Below are 22,808 nucleotides of genomic sequence, written 5' to 3'. Positions count from 1 at the left end.
TACATGCGCATCAGATGCCTGTGTTTACAGGGGTTTTTCACGCAGATACCTGTCCTAACTGTACATGCGCATCAGATACCGGTGTGTGTTTACAGGGGTTTTTACGTCAGATACCTGTCCTAACTGTACATGCGCATCAGATGCCTGTGTTTACAGGGGTTTCACGCCAGATACCTGTCCTAACTGTACATGCGCATCAGATGCCTGTGTTTACAGGGGTTTCACGTCAGATACCTGTCCTAACTGTACATGCGCATCAGATACCGGTGTGTGTTTACAGGGGTTTCACGTCAGATACCTGTCCTAACTGTACATGCACATAAGATGCCTTTGTTTACAGGGGTTTCACGCCAGATACCTGTCCTAACTGTACATGCGCATCAGATGCCTGTGTTTACAGGGGTTTCACGCCAGATACCTGTCCTAACTGTACATGCGCATCAGATGCCTGTGTTTACAGGGGTTTCACGCCAGATACCTTTCCTAACTGTACATGCGCATCAGATGCCTGTGTTTACAGGGGTTTCACGCCAGATACCTGTCCTAACTGTACATGCGCATCAGATGCCTGTGTTTACAGGGGTTTCACGTCAGATACCTGTCCTAACTGTAGATGCGCATCAGATACCGGTGTGTGTTTACAGGGGTTTCACGTCAGATACCTGTCCTAACTGTACATGTGCATCAGATGCCTGTGTTTACAGGGGTTTCACGTCAGATACCTGTCCTAACTGTACATGTGCATCAGATGCCTGTGTTTACAGGGGTTTCACGTCAGATACCTGTCCTAACTGTACATGCGCATCAGATGCCTGTGTTTACAGGGGTTTCACGCCAGATACCTGTCCTAACTGTACATGCGAATCAGATGCCTGTGTTTACAGGGGTTTCACGTCAGATACCTGTCCTAACTGTAGATGCGCATCAGATGCCTGTGTTTACAGGGGTTTCACGTCAGATACCTGTCCTAACTGTACATGTGCATCAGATGCCTGTGTTTACAGGGGTTTCACGTCAGATACCTGTCCTAACTGTACATGTGCATCAGATGCCTGTGTTTACAGGGGTTTCACGCCAGATACCTGTCCTAACTGTACATGCGCATCAGATGCCTGTGTTTACAGGGGTTTCACGTCAGATACCTGTCCTAACTGTAGATGCGCATCAGATACCGGTGTGTGTTTACAGGGGTTTCACGTCAGATACCTGTCCTAACTGTACATGTGCATCAGATGCCTGTGTTTACAGGGGTTTCACGTCAGATACCTGTCCTAACTGTACATGCGCATCAGATGCCTGTGTTTACAGGGGTTTCACGCCAGATACCTGTCCTAACTGTACATGCGAATCAGATGCCTGTGTTTACAGGGGTTTCACGTCAGATACCTGTCCTAGCTGTACATGCGCATCAGATACCGGTGTGTGTTTACAGGGGTTTCACGTCAGATACCTGTCCTAACTGTACATGCACATAAGATGCCTTTGTTTACAGGGGTTTCACGCCAGATACCTGTCCTAACTGTACATGCGCATCAGATGCCTGTGTTTACAGGGGTTTCACGCCAGATACCTGTCCTAACTGTACATGCGCATCAGATGCCTGTGTTTACAGGGGTTTCACGCCAGATACCTGTCCTAACTGTACATGCGCATCAGATGCCTGTGTTTACAGGGGTTTTTCACGCAGATACCTGTCCTAACTGTACATGCGCATCAGATACCGGTGTGTGTTTACAGGGGTTTTTACGTCAGATACCTGTCCTAACTGTACATGCGCATCAGATGCCTGTGTTTACAGGGGTTTCACGCCAGATACCTGTCCTAACTGTACATGTGCATCAGATGCCTGTGTTTACAGGGGTTTCACGTCAGATACCTGTCCTAATTGTACATTCGCATCAGATACCGATGTGTGTTTACAGGGGTTTCACGTCAGATACCTGTCCTAACTGTACATGCGCATCAGATACCGGTGTGTGTTTACAGGGGTTTCACGCCAGATACCTGTCCTAACTGTACATGCGCATCAGATGCCTGTGTTTACAGGGGTTTTTCACGCAGATACCTGTCCTAACTGTACATGCGCATCAGATACCGGTGTGTGTTTACAGGGGTTTTTACGTCAGATACCTGTCCTAACTGTACATGCGCATCAGATGCCTGTGTTTACAGGGGTTTCACGCCAGATACCTGTCCTAACTGTACATGCGCATCAGATGCCTGTGTTTACAGGGGTTTCACGTCAGATACCTGTCCTAACTGTACATGCGCATCAGATACCGGTGTGTGTTTACAGGGGTTTCACGTCAGATACCTGTCCTAACTGTACATGCACATAAGATGCCTTTGTTTACAGGGGTTTCACGCCAGATACCTGTCCTAACTGTACATGCGCATCAGATGCCTGTGTTTACAGGGGTTTCACGCCAGATACCTGTCCTAACTGTACATGCGCATCAGATGCCTGTGTTTACAGGGGTTTCACGCCAGATACCTTTCCTAACTGTACATGCGCATCAGATGCCTGTGTTTACAGGGGTTTCACGCCAGATACCTGTCCTAACTGTACATGCGCATCAGATGCCTGTGTTTACAGGGGTTTCACGTCAGATACCTGTCCTAACTGTAGATGCGCATCAGATACCGGTGTGTGTTTACAGGGGTTTCACGTCAGATACCTGTCCTAACTGTACATGTGCATCAGATGCCTGTGTTTACAGGGGTTTCACGTCAGATACCTGTCCTAACTGTACATGTGCATCAGATGCCTGTGTTTACAGGGGTTTCACGTCAGATACCTGTCCTAACTGTACATGCGCATCAGATGCCTGTGTTTACAGGGGTTTCACGCCAGATACCTGTCCTAACTGTACATGCGAATCAGATGCCTGTGTTTACAGGGGTTTCACGTCAGATACCTGTCCTAACTGTAGATGCGCATCAGATGCCTGTGTTTACAGGGGTTTCACGTCAGATACCTGTCCTAACTGTACATGTGCATCAGATGCCTGTGTTTACAGGGGTTTCACGTCAGATACCTGTCCTAACTGTACATGTGCATCAGATGCCTGTGTTTACAGGGGTTTCACGCCAGATACCTGTCCTAACTGTACATGCGCATCAGATGCCTGTGTTTACAGGGGTTTCACGTCAGATACCTGTCCTAACTGTAGATGCGCATCAGATACCGGTGTGTGTTTACAGGGGTTTCACGTCAGATACCTGTCCTAACTGTACATGTGCATCAGATGCCTGTGTTTACAGGGGTTTCACGTCAGATACCTGTCCTAACTGTACATGTGCATCAGATGCCTGTGTTTACAGGGGTTTCACGTCAGATACCTGTCCTAACTGTACATGCGCATCAGATGCCTGTGTTTACAGGGGTTTCACGCCAGATACCTGTCCTAACTGTACATGCGAATCAGATGCCTGTGTTTACAGGGGTTTCACGTCAGATACCTGTCCTAGCTGTACATGCGCATCAGATACCGGTGTGTGTTTACAGGGGTTTCACGTCAGATACCTGTCCTAACTGTACATGCACATAAGATGCCTTTGTTTACAGGGGTTTCACGCCAGATACCTGTCCTAACTGTACATGCGCATCAGATGCCTGTGTTTACAGGGGTTTCACGCCAGATACCTGTCCTAACTGTACATGCGCATCAGATGCCTGTGTTTACAGGGGTTTCACGCCAGATACCTGTCCTAACTGTACATGCGCATCAGATGCCTGTGTTTACAGGGGTTTTTCACGCAGATACCTGTCCTAACTGTACATGCGCATCAGATACCGGTGTGTGTTTACAGGGGTTTTTACGTCAGATACCTGTCCTAACTGTACATGCGCATCAGATGCCTGTGTTTACAGGGGTTTCACGCCAGATACCTGTCCTAACTGTACATGTGCATCAGATGCCTGTGTTTACAGGGGTTTCACGTCAGATACCTGTCCTAATTGTACATTCGCATCAGATACCGATGTGTGTTTACAGGGGTTTCACGTCAGATACCTGTCCTAACTGTACATGCGCATCAGATACCGGTGTGTGTTTACAGGGGTTTCACGTCAGATACCTGTCCTAACTGTACATGCGCATCAGATGCCTGTGTTTACAGGGGTTTCACGCCAGATACCTGTCCTAACTGGACATGCGCATCAGATGCCTGTGTTTACAGGGGTTTCACGTCAGATACCTGTCCTAACTGTAGATGCGCATCAGATACCGGTGTGTGTTTACAGGGGTTTCACGTCAGATACCTGTCCTAACTGTACATGTGCATCAGATGCCTGTGTTTACAGGGGTTTCACGTCAGATACCTGTCCTAACTGTAGATGCGCATCAGATACCGGTGTGTGTTTACAGGGGTTTCACGTCAGATACCTGTCCTAACTGTACATGTGCATCAGATGCCTGTGTTTACAGGGGTTTTACGTCAGATACCTGTCCTAACTGGACATGTGCATCAGATGCCTGTGTTTACAGGGGTTTCACGCCAGATACCTGTCCTAACTGTAGATGCGCATCAGATACCGGTGTGTGTTTACAGGGGTTTCACGTCAGATACCTGTCCTAACTGTACATGTGCATCAGATGCCTGTGTTTACAGGGGTTTTACGTCAGATACCTGTCCTAACTGGACATGCGCATCAGATGCCTGTGTTTACAGGGGTTTCACGTCAGATACCTGTCCTAACTGTAGATGCGCATCAGATACCGGTGTGTGTTTACAGGGGTTTCACGTCAGATACCTGTCCTAACTGTACATGTGCATCAGATGCCTGTGTTTACAGGGGTTTTACGCCAGATACCTGTCCTAACTGTACATGCGCATCAGATGCCTGTGTTTACAGGGGTTTCACGCCAGATACCTGTCCTAACTGTACATGCGAATCAGATGCCTGTGTTTACAGGGGTTTCACGTCAGATACCTGTCCTAACTGTACATGCGCATCAGATACCGGTGTGTGTTTACAGGGGTTTCACGTCAGATACCTGTCCTAACTGTACATGCACATAAGATGCCTTTGTTTACAGGGGTTTCACGCCAGATACCTGTCCTAACTGTACATGCGCATCAGATGCCTGTGTTTACAGGGGTTTCACGCCAGATACCTGTCCTAACTGTACATGCGCATCAGATGCCTGTGTTTACAGGGGTTTCACCTCAGATACCTGTCCTAACTGTACATGCGCATAAGATGCCTGTGTTTACAGGGGTTTCACGCAGATACCTGTCCTAACTGTACATGCGCATCAGATGCCTGTGTTTACAGGGGTTTCACGTCAGATACCTGTCCTAACTGTACATGCGCATCAGATACCTGTGTTTACAGGGGTTTCACGTCAGATACCTGTCCTAACTGTACATGCGCATAAGATGCCTGTGTTTACAGGGGTTTCACGCAGATACCTGTCCTAACTGTACATGCGCATCAGATGCCTGTGTTTACAGGGGTTTCACGTCAGATACCTGTCCTAACTGTACATGCGCATAAGATGCCTGTGTTTACAGGGGTTTCACGCAGATACCTGTTCTAACTGTACATGCGCATCAGATGCCTGTGTGTGTGTTTACAGGGGTTTCACGCCAGATACCTGTCCTAACTGTACATGTGCATCAGATGCCTGTGTTTACAGGGGTTTCACGTCAGATACCTGTCCTAATTGTACATTCGCATCAGATACCGGTGTGTGTTTACAGGGGTTTCACGTCAGATACCTGTCCTAACTGTACATGCGCATCAGATGCCTGTGTTTACAGGGGTTTCACGCCAGATACCTGTCCTAACTGGACATGCGCATCAGATGCCTGTGTTTACAGGGGTTTCACGCAGATACTTGTCCTAATTGTACATGCGCATCAGATACCGGTGTGTGTTTACAGGGGTTTCACGTCAGATACCTGTCCTAACTGTACATGCGCATCAGATGCCTGTGTTTACAGGGGTTTCACGTCAGATACCTGTCCTAACTGTAGATGCGCATCAGATACCGGTGTGTGTTTACAGGGGTTTCACGTCAGATACCTGTCCTAACTGTACATGTGCATCAGATGCCTGTGTTTACAGGGGTTTCACGCAGATACCTGTCCTAACTGTAGATGCGCATCAGATACCGGTGTGTGTTTACAGGGGTTTCACGTCAGATACCTGTCCTAACTGTACATGTGCATCAGATGCCTGTGTTTACAGGGGTTTCACGTCAGATACCTGTCCTAACTGTAGATGCGCATCAGATGCCTGTGTTTACAGGGGTTTCACGTCAGATACCTGTCCTAACTGTACATGCGCATCAGATGCCTGTGTTTACAGGGGTTTCACGCAGATACCTGTCCTAACTGTACATGCGCATCAGATGCCTGTGTGTGTGTTTACAGGGGTTTCACGCCAGATACCTGTCCTAACTGTACATGCGCATCAGATGCCTGTGTTTACAGGGGTTTCACGTCAGATACCTGTCCTAACTGTACATGCGCATCAGATGCCTGTGTTTACAGGGGTTTCACGTCAGATACCTGTCCTAACTCTACATGCGCATCAGATGCCTGTGTTTACAGGGGTTTCAATTCAGATACCTGTCCTAACTGTACATTCGCATCAGATACCGGCGTGTGTTTACAGGGGTTTCACGTCAGATACCTGTCCTAACTGGACATGCACATAAGATGCCTGTGTTTACAGGGGTTTCACGTCAGATACCTGTCCTAACTGTACATGCGCATCAGATACCGGTGTGTGTTTACAGAGGGTTTCACGTCAGATACCTGTCCTAACTGTACATGCGCATCAGATGCCTGTGTTTACAGGGGTTTCACGTCAGATACCTGTCCTAACTGTACATGCGCATCAGATACCGGTGTGTGTTTACATGGGTTTCACATCAGATACCTGTCCTAACTGTACATGCGCATCAGATGCCTGTGTTTACAGGGGTTTCACGTCAGATACCTGTCCTAACTGTACATGCGCAACAGATGCCTGTGTTTACAGGGGTTTCACGTCAGATACCTGTCCTAACTGTACATGCGCATCAGATGCCTGTGTTTACAGGGGTTTCTTGTCAGATACCTGTCCTAACTGTACATGCGTATCAGATACCGGTGTGTGTTTACAGGGGTTTCACATCAGATACCTGTCCTAACTGTACATGCGCATAAGATGCCTGTGTTTACAGGGGTTTCACGTCAGATACCTGTCCTAACTCTACATGCGCATCAGATGCCTGTGTTTACAGGGGTTTCACGCCAGATACCTGTCCTAACTGTACATGCGCATCAGATGCCTGTGTTTACAGGGGTTTCACGTCAGATACCTGTCCTAACTGTACATGCGCATTGAATACCGGTGTGTGTTTACAGGGGTTTCACGTCAGATACCTGTCCTAACTGTACATGCGCATCAGATGCCTGTGTTTACAGGGGTTTCACGCCAGATACCTGTCCTAACTGTACATGCGCATCAGATGCCTGTGTTTACAGGGGTTTCACGTCAGATACCTGTCCTAACTGTACATGCGCATCAGATGCCTGTGTTTACAGGGGTTTCACGTCAGATACCTGTCCTAACTCTACATGCGCATCAGATGCCTGTGTTTACAGGGGTTTCACGTCAGATACCTGTCCTAACTGTACATGCGCATCAGATGCCTGTGTTTACAGGGGTTTCAAGTCAGATACCTGTCCTAACTGTACATGCGCATCAGATGCCTGTGTTTACAGGGGTTTCACGTCAGATACCTGTCCTAACTCTACATGCGCATCAGATGCCTGTGTTTACAGGGGTTTCACGCCAGATACATGTCCTAACTGTAGATGCGCATCAGATGCCTGTGTTTACAGGGGTTTCACGCCAGATACCTGTCCTAACTGTACATGCACATCAGATGCCTGTGTTTACAGGGGTTTCATGTCAGATACCTGTCCTAACTCTACATGCGCATCAGATGCCTGTGTTTACAGGGGTTTCACGCCAGATACCTGTCCTAACTGTACATGCGCATCAGATGCCTGTGTTTACAGGGGTTTCACGTCAGATACCTGTCCTGACTGTACATGCGCATCAGATGCCTGTTTACAGGGGTTTCACGTCAGATACCTGTCCGAACTGTACATGCGCATCAGATACCGGTGTGTGTTTACAGGGGTTTCACGTCAGATACCTGTCCTAACTGTACATGCGCATCAGATGCCTGTGTTTACAGGGGTTTCACGTCAGATACCTGTCCTAACTGTACATGCGCATCAGATACCGGTGTGTGTTTACAGGGGTTTCACGTCAGATACCTGTCCTAACTGTACATGCGCATCAGATGCCTGTGTTTACATGTGAATCATGCCAGATGCCTGTCCTAACTGTACATGTGCATCAGATACCGATGTGTGTTTACAGGGGTTTCACGTCAGATACCTGTCCTAACTGTACATGCGCATCAGATACCGGTGTGTGTTTACAGGGGTTTCACGTCAGATACCTGTCCTAACTGTACATGCGCATCAGATGCCTGTGTTTACAGGGGTTTCACGCCAGATACCTGTCCTAACTGTACATGCGCATCAGATGCCTGTGTTTACAGGGGTTTCACGCCAGATACCTGTCCTAACTGTACATGCGCATCAGATGCCTGTGTTTACAGGGGTTTCACGCCAGATACCTGTCCTAACTGTACATGCGCATCAGATGCCTGTGTTTACAGGGGTTTCACGCCAGATACCTGTCCTAACTGTACATGCGCATCAGATGCCTGTGTTTACAGGGGTTTCACGCCAGATACCTGTCCTAACTGTACATGCGCATCAGATGCCTGTGTTTACAGGGGTTTCACGCCAGATACCTGTCCTAACTGTACATGCGCATCAGATGCCTGTGTTTACAGGGGTTTCACGTCAGATACCTGTCCTAACTCTACATGCGCATCAGATGCCTGTGTTTACAGGGGTTTCACGTCAGATACCTGTCCTAACTGTACATGCGCATAAGATGCCTGTGTTTACAGGGGTTTCACGTAAGATACCTGTCCTAACTCTACATGCGCATCAGATGCCTGTGTTTACAGGGGTTTCACGCCAGATACCTGTCCTAACTGTACATGCGCATCAGATGCCTGTGTTTACAGGGGTTTCACGTCATATACCTGTCCTAACTGTACATGCGCATCAGATGCCTGTGTTTACAGGGGTTTCACGTCAGATAACTGTCCTAACTGTACATGCGCATCAGATGCCTGTGTTTACAGGGGTTTCACGTCATATACCTGTCCTAACTGTACATGCGCATCAGATGCCTGTGTTTACAGGGGTTTCACGTCAGATACCTGTCCTAACTGTACATGCGCATCAGATACCGGTGTGTGTTTACAGGGGTTTCACGCCAGATACCTGTCCTAACTGTACATGCGCATCAGATGCCTGTGTTTACAGGAGTTTCACGTCAGATACCTGTCCTAACTGTATATGCGCATAAGATGCCTGTGTTTACAGGGGTTTCACGTCAGATACCTGTCCTAACTGTACATGCGCATCAGATACCGGTGTGTGTTTACAGGGGTTTCACGTCAGATACCTGTCCTAACTGTACATGCGCATAAGATGCCTGTGTTTACAGGGGTTTCACGCCAGATACCTGTCCTAACTGTACATGCGCATCAGATGCCTGTGTTTACAGGGGTTTCACGTCAGATACCTGTCCTAACTGTACATGCGCATCAGATGCCTGTGTTTACAGGGGTTTCACGTCAGATACCTGTCCTAACTGTACATGCGCATCAGATACCGGTGTGTGTTTACAGGGGTTTCACGTCAGATACCTGTCCTAACTGTACATGCGCATCAGATGCCTGTGTTTACAGGGGTTTCACGTCAGATACCTGTCCTAACTCTACATGTGCATCAGATGCCTGTGTTTACAGGGGTTTCACGTCAGATACCTGTCCTAACTGTACATGCGCATCAGATACCGGTGTGTGTTTACAGGGGTTTCACGTCAGATACCTGTCCTAACTGTACATGCGAATCAGATGCCTATGTTTACAGGGGTTTCACGCCAGATACCTGCCATAACTGTACATGCGCATCAGATGCCTGTGTTTACAGGGGTTTCACGTCAGATACCTGTCCTAACTGTACATGCGCATCAGATACCGGTGTGTGTTTACAGGGGTTTCACGTCAGATACCTGTCCTAACTGTACATGCGCATAAGATGCCTGTGTTTACAGGGGTTTCACGCCAGATACCTGTCCTAACTGTACATGCGCATCAGATGCCTGTGTTTACAGGGGTTTCACGTCAGATACCTGTCCTAACTCTACATGTGCATCAGATGCCTGTGTTTACAGGGGTTTCACGTCAGATACCTGTCCTAACTGTACATGCGCATCAGATGCCTGTGTTTACAGGGGTTTCACGCCAGATACCTGTCCTAACCTCTACATGCGCATCAGATGCCTGTGTTTACAGGGGTTTCACGTCAGATACCTGTCCTAACTGTACATGCGAATCAGATGCCTATGTTTACAGGGGTTTCACGCCAGATACCTGCCATAACTGTACATGCGCATCAGATGCCTGTGTTTACAGGGGTTTCACGCCAGATACCTGTCCTAACTGTACATGCGCATCAGATGCCTGTGTTTACAGGGGTTTCACGTCAGATACCTGTCCTAACTGTACATGCGCATCAGATACCGGTGTGTGTTTACAGGGGTTTCACGTCAGATACCTGTCCTAACTGTACATGCGCATCAGATGCCTGTGTTTACAGGGGTTTCACGTCAGATACCTGTCCTAACTGTACATGCGCATCAGATGCCTGTGTTTACAGGGGTTTCACGTCAGATACCTGTCATAACTCTACATGTGCATCAGATGCCTGTGTTTACAGGGGTTTCACGTCAGATACCTGTCCTAAATGTACATGCGCATCAGATACCGGTGTGTGTTTACAGGGGTTTCATGTCAGATACCTGTCCTAACTGTACATGCGCATCAGATGCCTGTGTTTACAGGGGTTTAACGTCAGATACCTGTCCTAACTCTACATGCGCATCAGATGCCTGTGTTTACAGGGGTTTCACGCCAGATACCTGTCCTAACTGTACATGCGCATCAGATGCCTGTGTTTACAGGGGTTTCACGTCAGATACCTGTCCTAACTGTACATGCGCAACAGATACCGGTGTGTGTTTACAGGGGTTTCACGTCAGATACCTGTCCTAACTGTACATGCGCATCAGATACCGGTGTGTGTTTACAGGGGTTTCACGTCAGATACCTGTCCTAACTGTACATGCGCATCAGATGCCTGTGTTTACAGGGGTTTCACGCCAGATACCTGTCCTAACTGTACATGCGCATCAGATGCCTGTGTTTACAGGGGTTTCACGTCAGATACCTGTCATAACTCTACATGTGCATCAGATGCCTGTGTTTACAGGGGTTTCATGTCAGATACCTGTCCTAACTGTACATGCGCATCAGATGCCTGTGTTTACAGGGGTTTAACGTCAGATACCTGTCCTAACTCTACATGCGCATCAGATGCCTGTGTTTACAGGGGTTTCACGTCAGATACCTGTCCTAACTGTACATGCACATCAGATACCGGTGTGTGTTTACAGGGGTTTCACGTCAGATACCTGTCCTAACTGTACATGCGCATCAGATACCGGTGTGTGTTTACAGGGGTTTCATGTCAGATACCTGTCCTAACTGTACATGCGCATCAGATGCCTGTGTTTACAGGGGTTTAACGTCAGATACCTGTCCTAACTCTACATGCGCATCAGATGCCTGTGTTTACAGGGGTTTCACGTCAGATACCTGTCCTAACTGTACATGCGCATCAGATGCCTGTGTTTACAGGGGTTTCACGTCAGATACCTGTCCTAACTGTACATGCGCAACAGATACCGGTGTGTGTTTACAGGGGTTTCACGTCAGATACCTGTCCTAACTGTACATGCGCATCAGATACCGGTGTGTGTTTACAGGGGTTTCATGTCAGATACCTGTCCTAACTGTACATGCGCATAAGATGCCTTTGTTTACAGGGGTTTCACGTCAGATGTAGTCTTCTGTGTCATATAATTCAGAAAGGGTGTACATGACATCTGGTTGACCGTGGGGTACAAGGCGGTTCCTTGAAGGACGAATCAGGTGGCTGTTCCAAGTGTCTTTGGTGGAATCCAGATCTTCCTGTAAAAGTCACAAACAGTGGGAAGCCTTTTTTTAAAGGATTGTTTGTTAAATCAATATTGTGTGTGTGTGTGTGTGTGTTTGTGTGTGTGTGTGAGAGAGAGAGAGAGAGAGAGAGAGAGAGAGAGAGAGAGAGAGAGAGAGAGAGAGAGAGAGAGAGAGAGAGAATCACTATTTACCTGGATCAAGCCCAGGAAACAGAATAAAACAAGGTTCTTGTCCAACCAGCTGCCATCAAATTTGCCTTCATCTTTAATTTGGTGAAAATATTCAAGCCAAAGGTCCACACACTCTTTTCTAAGAATACCCCACCAGCTCTCAATTCTCTGGTTGGCCGTACTTTTTCCATAGATAAAGCTTCTTTCTCCAGCCAGTGGATCATCATCGCTACGTCGCAGATAACGCTGCATATCCCTAATGGTGCTGTTCTCTGTTCCCATATCTGCTCTCAGGATTCGAGGACAGCCTCCAAGACTTCTTACTGTCTCAAGGAAGTAACCCCCAATGACTTGAGCTTCAATTTGTCATAAGAGTCAACATGCCATATAAAGTTGGGGCCTTTTGAAAAGTACGCTTATCTGTGCAGTCTTCTTTTTCTTCGCATTTCAGTGCCCAATGGGTCAAGAGTGGACAGAATGAGGCGGATGTCTTCTTTGCGCACATGAAGTCCTCTTTCCTTGCATTTACTGTACATCCATCTATATCCATGCAATGCTCCTGAGCCTTGGAGCTCTTCTCTAACAAACTGAATAACATCAAACAAGTTGTCATATTTTTTTCTGCGAAATAGTCCATAAGATTTGTTTAAGTGTCTTCATGCTGATAATAATCCTGTGTTTAACACTTAAAATATGAAGGATTTCTTCATACTTTAGACCCAAGTCAAAGTAATGTTGAATTAGTCCAAATCTGTCCATCAAGAAATAAATGATGAGTTGAAGGTGGATGGAAGCCTGAGGATAAAGAGAGAGAGAGAGAGAGAGGGGGGGGGGGGGGGGGGCAGTCATTGGGGAGTATTACAATTTACTTGGTTAAATTGTGATGGTTTAATTTACTTGTTTCTTTTAAAGTCCTTTTTTTTGGGGGGGGGGGGGGGTATAATAGAATAATCAAAAAAGACTTCACATATGAAAAAAGAAATATAACACAAACACATTTCCAAAACTGTAAAAAGTTAGGTTATATAAAAATTAAAAATAAACTCAAATAATAATAATTATTATTATTATTATTACATTTAGGCTACCTATTTAGAAGATGCTTTTATCGAAAATTATTTACAAAAAAGTAACAAGTAATTAGTCAAATGTCATTCATAATACAGGTTAGACATTTTTTTTTTGTTGTGTATTAAGTGGAATACATAATATTGTCTTAACTGGATCTTAACGCTTAAAGTGAATAATAATTATTATTATTAGTTTATAACTATGAATTAGTCTATCACTTAAGACAGTGAGTCTAGATCACTTAAGACAGTAATATGTTTATCATAAATTAATTTATGAATGCTTTATTTTTAAGCAAAAATTATGGAAAGAATATAGGCCTTTTTATCCAAACTATTAGGTTATAGCCCATAAAAATAAAACATTGATAATTTATTTTATGACAAACATGTTACTGTATTATTAAGTGAACTCATTTAGTTATAAACTCGAATAATAATAATGATAATACTAATAATAATAATCATTACATTTTAGGCAACATATTTAGAAGAGGCATAAATCCAAAACTTCCACAAAAAAAAGGTAAAAAGCAATTCGTCAAATGTCAGTCATAATACAGGTTACAATAATAATAATAATAATAAAGTGGGAAGATTATCACAAATAAACAAAAGATTTTGATGCAAGTCATTCGATTCATTTTAAATAAATCGTATAGGCTATTCCACCCCATACCCTCTACAAATGAGAATCACTTGAAGCATGCAGACGCAGTTAAGACAATTGCATATGTAGGGCTATATTACACTTAATACAATAAAACAATATACAATAAGATTCGTTAACAACGTACCTCCTGGACTGGTGTTCTTCGAAAATGAGATCGAGCCACAAATCCGAGTGTACAGTTTACAAACCCGTGGGAACGGATTGCGAAATCGTGGGTACGGTTTATGAATTTGTGGGTACAGATTACAAAAACTGAGGGCACGGTTTACAAATCTGAGAGCACGGATTGCAACTCGTGGGTACGGTTTATTAATCCGTGGGCACGAATTGTTAAACCGAGGGAACAGTTTAAGAATCCATGAGTACGGTTTATAAACTGAGGGGACGGATTGCAAAACCGTCGCCTCGGATTGTTTTTTTTCTCCCCCATAGGTGACTTCCCGGGCTCCGTACAAGGCGTCATATAGTGACGCTTTTGACAATGCGTATAAATCCAACGCACATGGCACCCTTTAGCGTCAATATGAGACGCAGATATATATATGGGCCAAAAGGCGCCTCCTAGTGGTCTAATCCTAAACCTACCCATAACCGAAATGTGTTATATTGACACTAAAGGGTGCCATGTGCGTTGGATGTAGCCTATATGCATTGTCAAAAGCTGTAGTTAAATATGTGGAACAATCATAAGTTCATAAATAAGACTGCTGCTTCTGTAGTCAAGCTATTTCTAATAAATCAAAAATTTGCTAAGTTAAATATCACTTTCTTCACCTGTTTTTTAAAAGAAAGATGAGAATCTATTATTATTTCTAAATTTCTAAACTAAATAGACTCTATATTATTCCTTTTGTTCTGATACTGACCAAGAGGAAAAAATGATTGTAGTAAATCGTGCTGATTAAATCTAACAATTGCTTATCATATTGTGTAAACCTGAGCAAATTATACTTTGTTCTCAAATTGTTAATGTCCAACATCAGCATTGCGTGACTACATTTAATGCCCTTCCGATATTTTTTCCTTTTACAGCAGGTAAATCTGGTGTCACTGGTGACTGTTTGAATCTTTCTGGAACCGCCATCAAATTGATAACTTTAATTATATCAAGTGCTGTGAGAAAAGGCTATAAATCTCCACCTCCGGCATCCTCACACATAATATAGTCTACTAGCCGAGACTCTTTCTTTATGTGTACAGATGTAACGTACTGACGCAAATACATGCTCGAATCTCCCGTAGAAATCCACCAGTACCACTGGAGTTAAAAACATTAATACAAGCTTACCGCTTTGAATCGAGCTAAGGCAAGCAGATAGTTTTGAACACTGGCTGGTTATTTATTTGCTCAAAATTTTATTTTGGAAAATTTTTAAACCAAAAGCTACGGACTACAGTTTTAAGGAGCCATTGTGAAATCAAATCCATGGTATCAGTCAACAGAACAACATCATCAGCATACATTTGACAAATAACATCTGGAGGACAAACATTTGGTAAATCATGTACATACTAAACAACAATGGACCCAAAATAGAACCTTGTGGAACTCCAATATTATAATCTCAATATTCTGATGTTGCATTTATAACTCTTACACAATAAATGCAACATCATTTGTGTTTTCTATTTTTTTTTAGATAAGATTTGAACCACAATGGCCTTAGTAAAAAAAAAAAAAAAAAAAAAAAAGTAAATTAAATGAAAATATGATTACAGGAATATTTCAATAGCTGTAAAGCAAGTCTTTTCTGAATTTGCTGTTTAGTACTTGCACAACAAATATTAATGTCTTATTCTGCATGACCATATTTTACATCTTACATATTCTATTCCTTAATCCTAATACATTCACTTAACAACTACCTTACTAACTATTAATAAGCATTTACATTGTAAAAAATATATTGTTGGTGTAAAAAAAGTAAGTTTGTTGCCATGCCTAGTTCATAAAAAAGAGTTAATTCAATGAAGGAAATTGGTTTAATAAACAGAAACTAAAAATATGAAATCTGAACCAAATGATGAAAAGAAAAAAAAAAGTTGCGATAAATCATGAAAATAATTGTTAAAAAATTACACCCCAATCTAAAGTGCGACTGAAAATTAAGTGCATGGAAACATGGAAATTGAACTTTAAGAATCACATGAACACATGAGCTTTTGTGATTAAAGTTGTCTGCCAAAAATAGATGTTAAAAGATGAGCTCTTCCCAGCGGCAGAGTTCATGTTATTTTTGCAAGTAAGAAAAAGAAGGGGGGGATACATCAATTTATAGTAAATTTTATTAAGAATTTACAGTTTTGGACACTGGCATTACAACAGTGCAATGAACATCTTTACAGTCAAATGTAAAATAAAAAGGACAAATTACCCTTAAACAGACTACAACAACTGTAGGCAGACAGAAAAAGAAGCTGATATTAGAAAAAAAAAAAAAAAGTAGGACACATTACTCATTACTCACATACCACCAGCATACCAACATCACAACATAGACATCAACGAAGACTCATGCGATACAAAAGTGACTATTGGTCAGAAACGCAGTTCATTAACAGGTGGAAAGTGCTTGTTAAGTGGCAAAATGACCCAGCATTTGTTTTGTTTTCTTTTAAAAATACGGTAACAACTAGTGTGCAATGTTATCTGAACAATGTTTACAGTACTTTGACATTTCAAACTTCCCTTAAGCGAACTAGTAAACTTAAAAAAAAAAAAAAAAAATTAAGTTGTGAGTGAGGGACACAAATGAAACATTTTCCCTTTGTATTTATTCATTATTACATTGTAAGGAAAGAAAACTAAATTTATATGCTGATTGTGCAATTTCCTACCATCATTTTTGGCCCATCATTAAAGCAAGTAAAGTATTGGGATAGAAATAGCAAAAATAAAGTGAAAGAAAGGGAATGATTGATTGTACATGCGCAATTTTTTTTCCAATCATGAAATTATGGATTCAACTGAAAATATGATGGAATGGTGAAACTAAACACATTATCCAAATCTAAGCACAAAATATGGGCTATTGGGCGTGAAAACGTGTGCAAACAAATGAACTAATTTCATTTGGTGGCCCATCCAATCAGGTTCCCACACACACATCAACACGCATACAGTTCAGAGGGCCGCAGTTCTTCTTAAATGAAGAATTTTGACTCTTTTTGATCATTTACCATTTTCCTCTTTCAAACTGGCATTAATACAAATATAACTTTGTGATTACATGGACATGTGTCATTACTAAATACACTTTCTATACAGCTCAGCAATGATTTGTTGACTAATAAAGTTTCGAAATAAAATCATGACGTCAATAGAAATGCATGTGCAACTGATACCTATAATCATCGAGTGAACGAAAAAAAAAAGCATGAAAACTGTGCTAATATGAACATAAAGGGTAAAAATAAACCAGCATCATACTCCAGTTATATGAAGCACTTCAGGTTACTTGTAGGTGCGTGTGGTACCACACGTCCACTATAAACGATGATCTCTCGTCACTAGAGGTTAAAGTGGCTCTATGCAAAAATAATTCTCTCTCACATGACGAAGGGCTGCAGAGAAACTCGACAACACATTCATGGACACACGCTTCATACACAGATCTCTGCTTCGACCTTTATGTCAGCCAGAAATCTTTTAGAAAGGCACCATGCACATGTACACGACTCAGGCTGGAGAGGAATGCGAGGAATAAACAACGAAACAGAATGATGTCGTAGTCAGCAGCAGCAGCAGAATTCCCGTCAACTCCAGGTCAAAGGTTAAGGCTTCTGTCACGAGTTTACAGCTACAGATACTGCAGTTATAAGGCATCCTGAAATGGGGGGGATGCATACATATAGTAAAATACATTATAATGAGGGATATCAAAAGGGCAAATCAAAATGTTTTTTTTTTTTTTATAAAAGTATCACTTTTCCTCCAGTGTAAGTAGTACCACAACTGCATTAAGATCTGACTGCTTTTTAATAGAAACACAACAATAATGCTTTAGTAACCCACCGATGTGTCATGCAAATGCCTTATACTATGTACTTTTATGGGGTCAAAGATCATAAACTGATCATCTTACAAGGATTTTTGCTTATTACCTTGATGTGTTTGCTTGTTTTTTGGTGGTTTATTTAATGTGATTCTTTAGAAAGACCATATTTTTTATAGTTATCTGTGAAGTTCTGGGCCCTGCTTTCTTAAAGAGACAGTTCACCCTAAAATGAATCATGAACATATTTTGAAAAATGTTGGTACAGGCACTCACACTCACGTCAAAATATCTTTTTATTTCCACAGAAGAAAATGGGGTCCCACTTTATATTAAGTGGCTTTAAGTACTACAGTATGTACTTACATTGAAATTAATAATTTGATACAATGGACTTATTGTGTACATACATGTTTTTACATCGTACTTACATTTATAAAATTCCAGCATGTAATTACAGCAATAATTAATTTATGTAACTACATTTGTAATTACACAGTTGACCCTCCCCTCACACCTTAACCTACCCTTAAACCGACCCATACCACCACACCTGTCCCTAACCTTACCCGTATCACACCTTAATAGCAGCAAAAGTGTTTTACAATACAACAGGAACACAATAATACCATGTACTTATTGTTCAATGTAAGTACATAGTACTTAAAGCCACTTAAGATAAAGTGAGACCGAAAATAGTCATACACGAGGGTGCGTATTTTGATGACAGAATTCTTATTTTTGGCTGAACTATCCCTTTAAATGAACGTAATAAATAAATTAATAAATATAAAAAAAGACAGAACTGAGTCAGTATGAATGTATTGTATGTAATAATCATGCAGTGAAAACTGTCACTAATTTAAGTTATTTAGATTTATTTTGGTATTTTCTTATTTGAACACTAGATGTTGGTCTAAAACAAAGCACTTACAGCAAACATTTTTCTGCTAATTGGTCTTTATTTTATCTATTGCTTAAATAATAAATAAATAAATAAATAAATAAATAAGCAAGTTTTAATTTACTGAGAAATATTTAAAGGCACCAAGGCATTTTTTAAATTTAATTTGTTCATATTTACATGAATATTTAACATTAAAAATGTACAATTTTTTTTGGTTTTAGTTTCTATGGTTTGAATGACAATTTTTATTTATTTTTAATTTTTATAAAAGTTTTTAATGTGGTATCAAAAAAAAAAAAAAAAAAAATCAACCATTGCTATTGCCATTTACTACAGAAGTTTTAGCATAAGTCTAATTATAATGCAATTACTCAAACAGACACATAAGACCATTTACCTGCTTGTTCAGGCCGTACTGTCGCCTTCATACTGACTCAAACGTTTTTTAGTCTTTAGTTCTTTCAGCCACTGAGGTGAGGACTCTTCTCTGAGAGGGGACAGAGACAGAAAAACTGGTCAAGACTGCCAGACAAGAGATGATTCTGAAACTTTCTGATGTCCAAGAAGCTAAAAACCACTTACCCGTTCTCTTTGCCGCCAGCAGGAGGCAGCACACGGGCAGCTCGAGGCAAGAATGGAGATTTCGGTGAGCGTGAGAGCTGAGAGGGCGAGGGGCCGTCTGTCTGATTGTCTGACTCTCCTCTCTTCTTTAGCTGAGCCTGAAATTACCAAATGAAGTCACAAGCAGCAAGCTTCTTTTGTAAGCTATATTTTGTGAGCTAAGCTATCTTTTCACATTACACGACTGTCTGGGGTACCATTTACAGCGAGAGAGAGAGGAAAAAAAAAGATTATGAAGGAGAGAATGGTTGCTGGCAGAAGCCATGCTTGCTGATGTTCTGTTGCAGGTCTGAACTTTCCCTTGCCCTGTATCTTGCACTCTCTTTGGCTGTAGGAAATCGCGATGTAATTTCCTGTTAAAACACATTTCAACCTGCATTGTACACACGCTGTGTGGTTTCGGTTGTTGGTCTCAGAGCATTTTCAGGAGTATGAGAACATGTATGCAGTACATGTGTATATGTGCCATCATTTTCAAGTACACGTGTGCAGCATATCAGGCCAGACCGGGCAAAGAAAAATATAATAAAATAAAAAAAGTGATCATGATCAGTAAAAATTGTTGGTTAAATAATTACACTGTAGTTGTACATTTGATTTATTTATATATGGAGTTCCATTGGCTGGTGTGGAATCATACCATGTTGCTAGTTTCAGCACTATGGGCTTTCCCAATTCTGTCGCTCTTATGTTATTGGTGGTCTGCTTGTCTGGATATTTCACATGGATATATCACAGATGACACATATTGCTGGTAAAAATAAGATATTCTAATTCCAATAGTAGTAATTTTTTTAAAAGAATCAAAAGTAACTTCTGACCTTGGCCTATTATCTATGCCAACCCGATCTCACGGTAATTCGTACGTATTTTACGAGGTGGCTAATTCGTACGAATTCATACGAATTAGCTATATGAAGCTATATGAAGTACAGTAGTGCTCAGTGAATTTTATCATTCGTCTGGCTAATGACTTAATCTACATAATAAACTCACTCATAATGCCAAAAAAAATCTTCACTCCAATGTGACAAATAATCAGTGTTCTTGTCCCTAATGATGAAAATAATTTTGATATAAACTGCAGAAGTCCTAAACTGCTCATTGGACCATAAAATTAGTGAGAACTATCAATTATAATGCTGCATATAATATATCTAAGGAAGTTGCCAGTTCCCCATTAAAAAAAGAATGTAATCATGTTGCTTTGTGTGTTGCTGGCTAAACAAGGCTTTACTCTATAAAGCCTACTGTATCATAATTGAGACATACAAGTCTACGACCTCTAATCCCAAATCCCAAAAGTCTTACCTTCAATGCAGATGGGTCCATGCCAGGAAAGAGAGCCACTCTCTGAGGCTGAGACACGGAGGAAGTGCGGGAGTCGATTCCCTTGGCCTGCTCCTCAGAGTCGGACTCCTCCTCCTGTTTAGGAGAGTCCCTCTTCTCCTCTAAAGACAGAGAGGAAGATTGAAATGAGTGTCGAGGACTATAAGCTTTTATAAGCTCCACTACACTACACTAGAGACAATTATGACCCAAAGAGGACCCGCAACCTACTTAAAATCAAAACCCACGGGATGAGATGTACAGGTACGCACGTGTCCAGCTACTAAGATGTGTGTAAGTACCTGTTGAGTCCTTGTAGCGCCATTCATCATCTCCTGCTTCGGTTCCCTCGGGTACTTGTGATAAGAGGGCGCTGTGACGGGCGGCTCGTGAGGGAGGGGCTCTGCGAGTGCTCTTCTTGTTTAAGTGGACCCTGGCCCGTAGTGCACTAGAGTCTAACAGTGTCGTGGGTGCCTACAGAAAAACAAATGTCATGTATAGTTTGGTGTGTTTGCCTTCAAATTAAAGGGATACTCCACTTTATTTGGAAAAAGGCTCATTTTACCACTACCCCAGAGTTAAACAGTTGAGTTTTACCGTTTTCGAATCCATTCAGCCAATTTTCTGATATTTAGAAGAATATCAGTAACCAGACAGTTTCTGGTCTCATTGACTTCCATATACTATGGAAGTCAATGAGACCAGGAACTGTCTGGTTACTGATATTCTTCTAAATATCAGAAAATCGTCTGAATACTTTCGAAAACGGTAAAACTCAACGGTTTAACTCTGGGGGAGTGGTAAAATGAGCCTATTTACAAAAAAAAAGTGGAATATCCCTTTAAGGTCTAGAAGTGTTTTCCTGGGATAGTTTATCCCCCCAAAAATAAAAGCATTTTCATTTATTCACCTTCATGTTATTCCAGACATATACGATTTTGTTTAACCCTCTGGGGACGGATTGGGCGGTACCGCCCAAAATGACATACTTTTACAAATGTGGACTTATCTTAAAAACTATTCATTATAGAGAGGTGCAGTCTTTTTTGCAGTCTTCCTCAGATTTCGCTGAAAACAGTGATAACTTACCCGGCTCGTATACACACCGTCAAAGGCCAATGAAATCGATGTTGTTTGGCAGATTCACGAGCAACAACCAATGGAAAAATTGCCGATGAAAAAAAGGGCTTAGCCCCCAGAGGGTTAATCTTTGTAACACAAATGACAATATTTTTAATGAGACCTGAGTGATTTCTGTCAATTTCTGTCAAACACTTCAAAAAGTTCATAAAGGCATTGTAAATGAAATGCATATAATCTGAGCTTTTTGAGAAGTCTTCAAGGAAGCATGTTTTAGCTTTGCTTACCACCTATGTTTCTTCCACCTCAATGACTATCTAAATAAAACTGTATCTACATAGCACCTAAATAAAATCTGTTCATCACATAAAGTGATAGCGTCTCTTCAGAAAACTTGATCGATTGATATGCATTACTTTTACAATGACTATGAACTTTTTGAAGTTTTGGTTGCTTGGATTTTTATTGGATTGGCAGAAATCTCTGATTTCATTAAACGCATCTTCATTTGTATTTCAGATGGGTTGGGAACAACACAAGGGTGAGTTCATCATTTTTGGATAAACTATCCCTTTATGGTCTAAGGATGAAGACTGACCTCTGGGAACGGGAGCTCTGTCTGCTTGTGAGGAGATGTGGTCAAGCCATCGGGTGTGTCGAAGAGAAGGGATTGTTCGGCCGTGTAGGGTGGGGTTGCCTTCCGTGGAGACGGGGTGAGGTTTCCTTCAGATGAAGGTGTAGCTGGAGTGAGGCTGAGGAGGAGAAAAGGGATATTTGA

At 42.3% G+C, this 22,808-nt stretch overlaps 1 protein-coding gene across 2 annotated transcripts in view; it reads right to left on the bottom strand.

Annotated features, from left to right (window-relative positions):
* Window positions 1-16,366: 16,366 nt before the first annotated feature.
* The window catches only part of LOC120473513 (uncharacterized), a 48,659-nt gene continuing 42,217 nt past the window's right edge, over window positions 16,367-22,808 (bottom strand). For both annotated transcript variants that reach the window (XM_039663419.2, XM_039663418.2), the window contains exons 8-13: window positions 22,629-22,782; window positions 21,253-21,424; window positions 20,933-21,072; window positions 19,583-19,719; window positions 19,398-19,487; window positions 16,367-17,925 (exon numbers count right to left, since the gene is read on the bottom strand). In XM_039663419.2, the coding sequence (XP_039519353.2) occupies window positions 19,406-19,487; window positions 19,583-19,719; window positions 20,933-21,072; window positions 21,253-21,424; window positions 22,629-22,782 (685 nt within the window). In that variant the 3' untranslated portion in view covers window positions 16,367-17,925; window positions 19,398-19,405. The remainder of the gene's footprint in view (window positions 17,926-19,397; window positions 19,488-19,582; window positions 19,720-20,932; window positions 21,073-21,252; window positions 21,425-22,628; window positions 22,783-22,808) is intronic.

This window comes from Pimephales promelas, chromosome 14, assembly GCF_988280905.1.
Source record: "Pimephales promelas chromosome 14, fPimPro1.hap1.1, whole genome shotgun sequence".
In the NCBI taxonomy this organism is placed as follows: Eukaryota; Metazoa; Chordata; class Actinopteri; order Cypriniformes; family Leuciscidae; genus Pimephales; species Pimephales promelas.
Note: the sequence above shows the minus strand (reverse complement) of the source record. Positions and strands in the feature narration are given on the sequence as shown.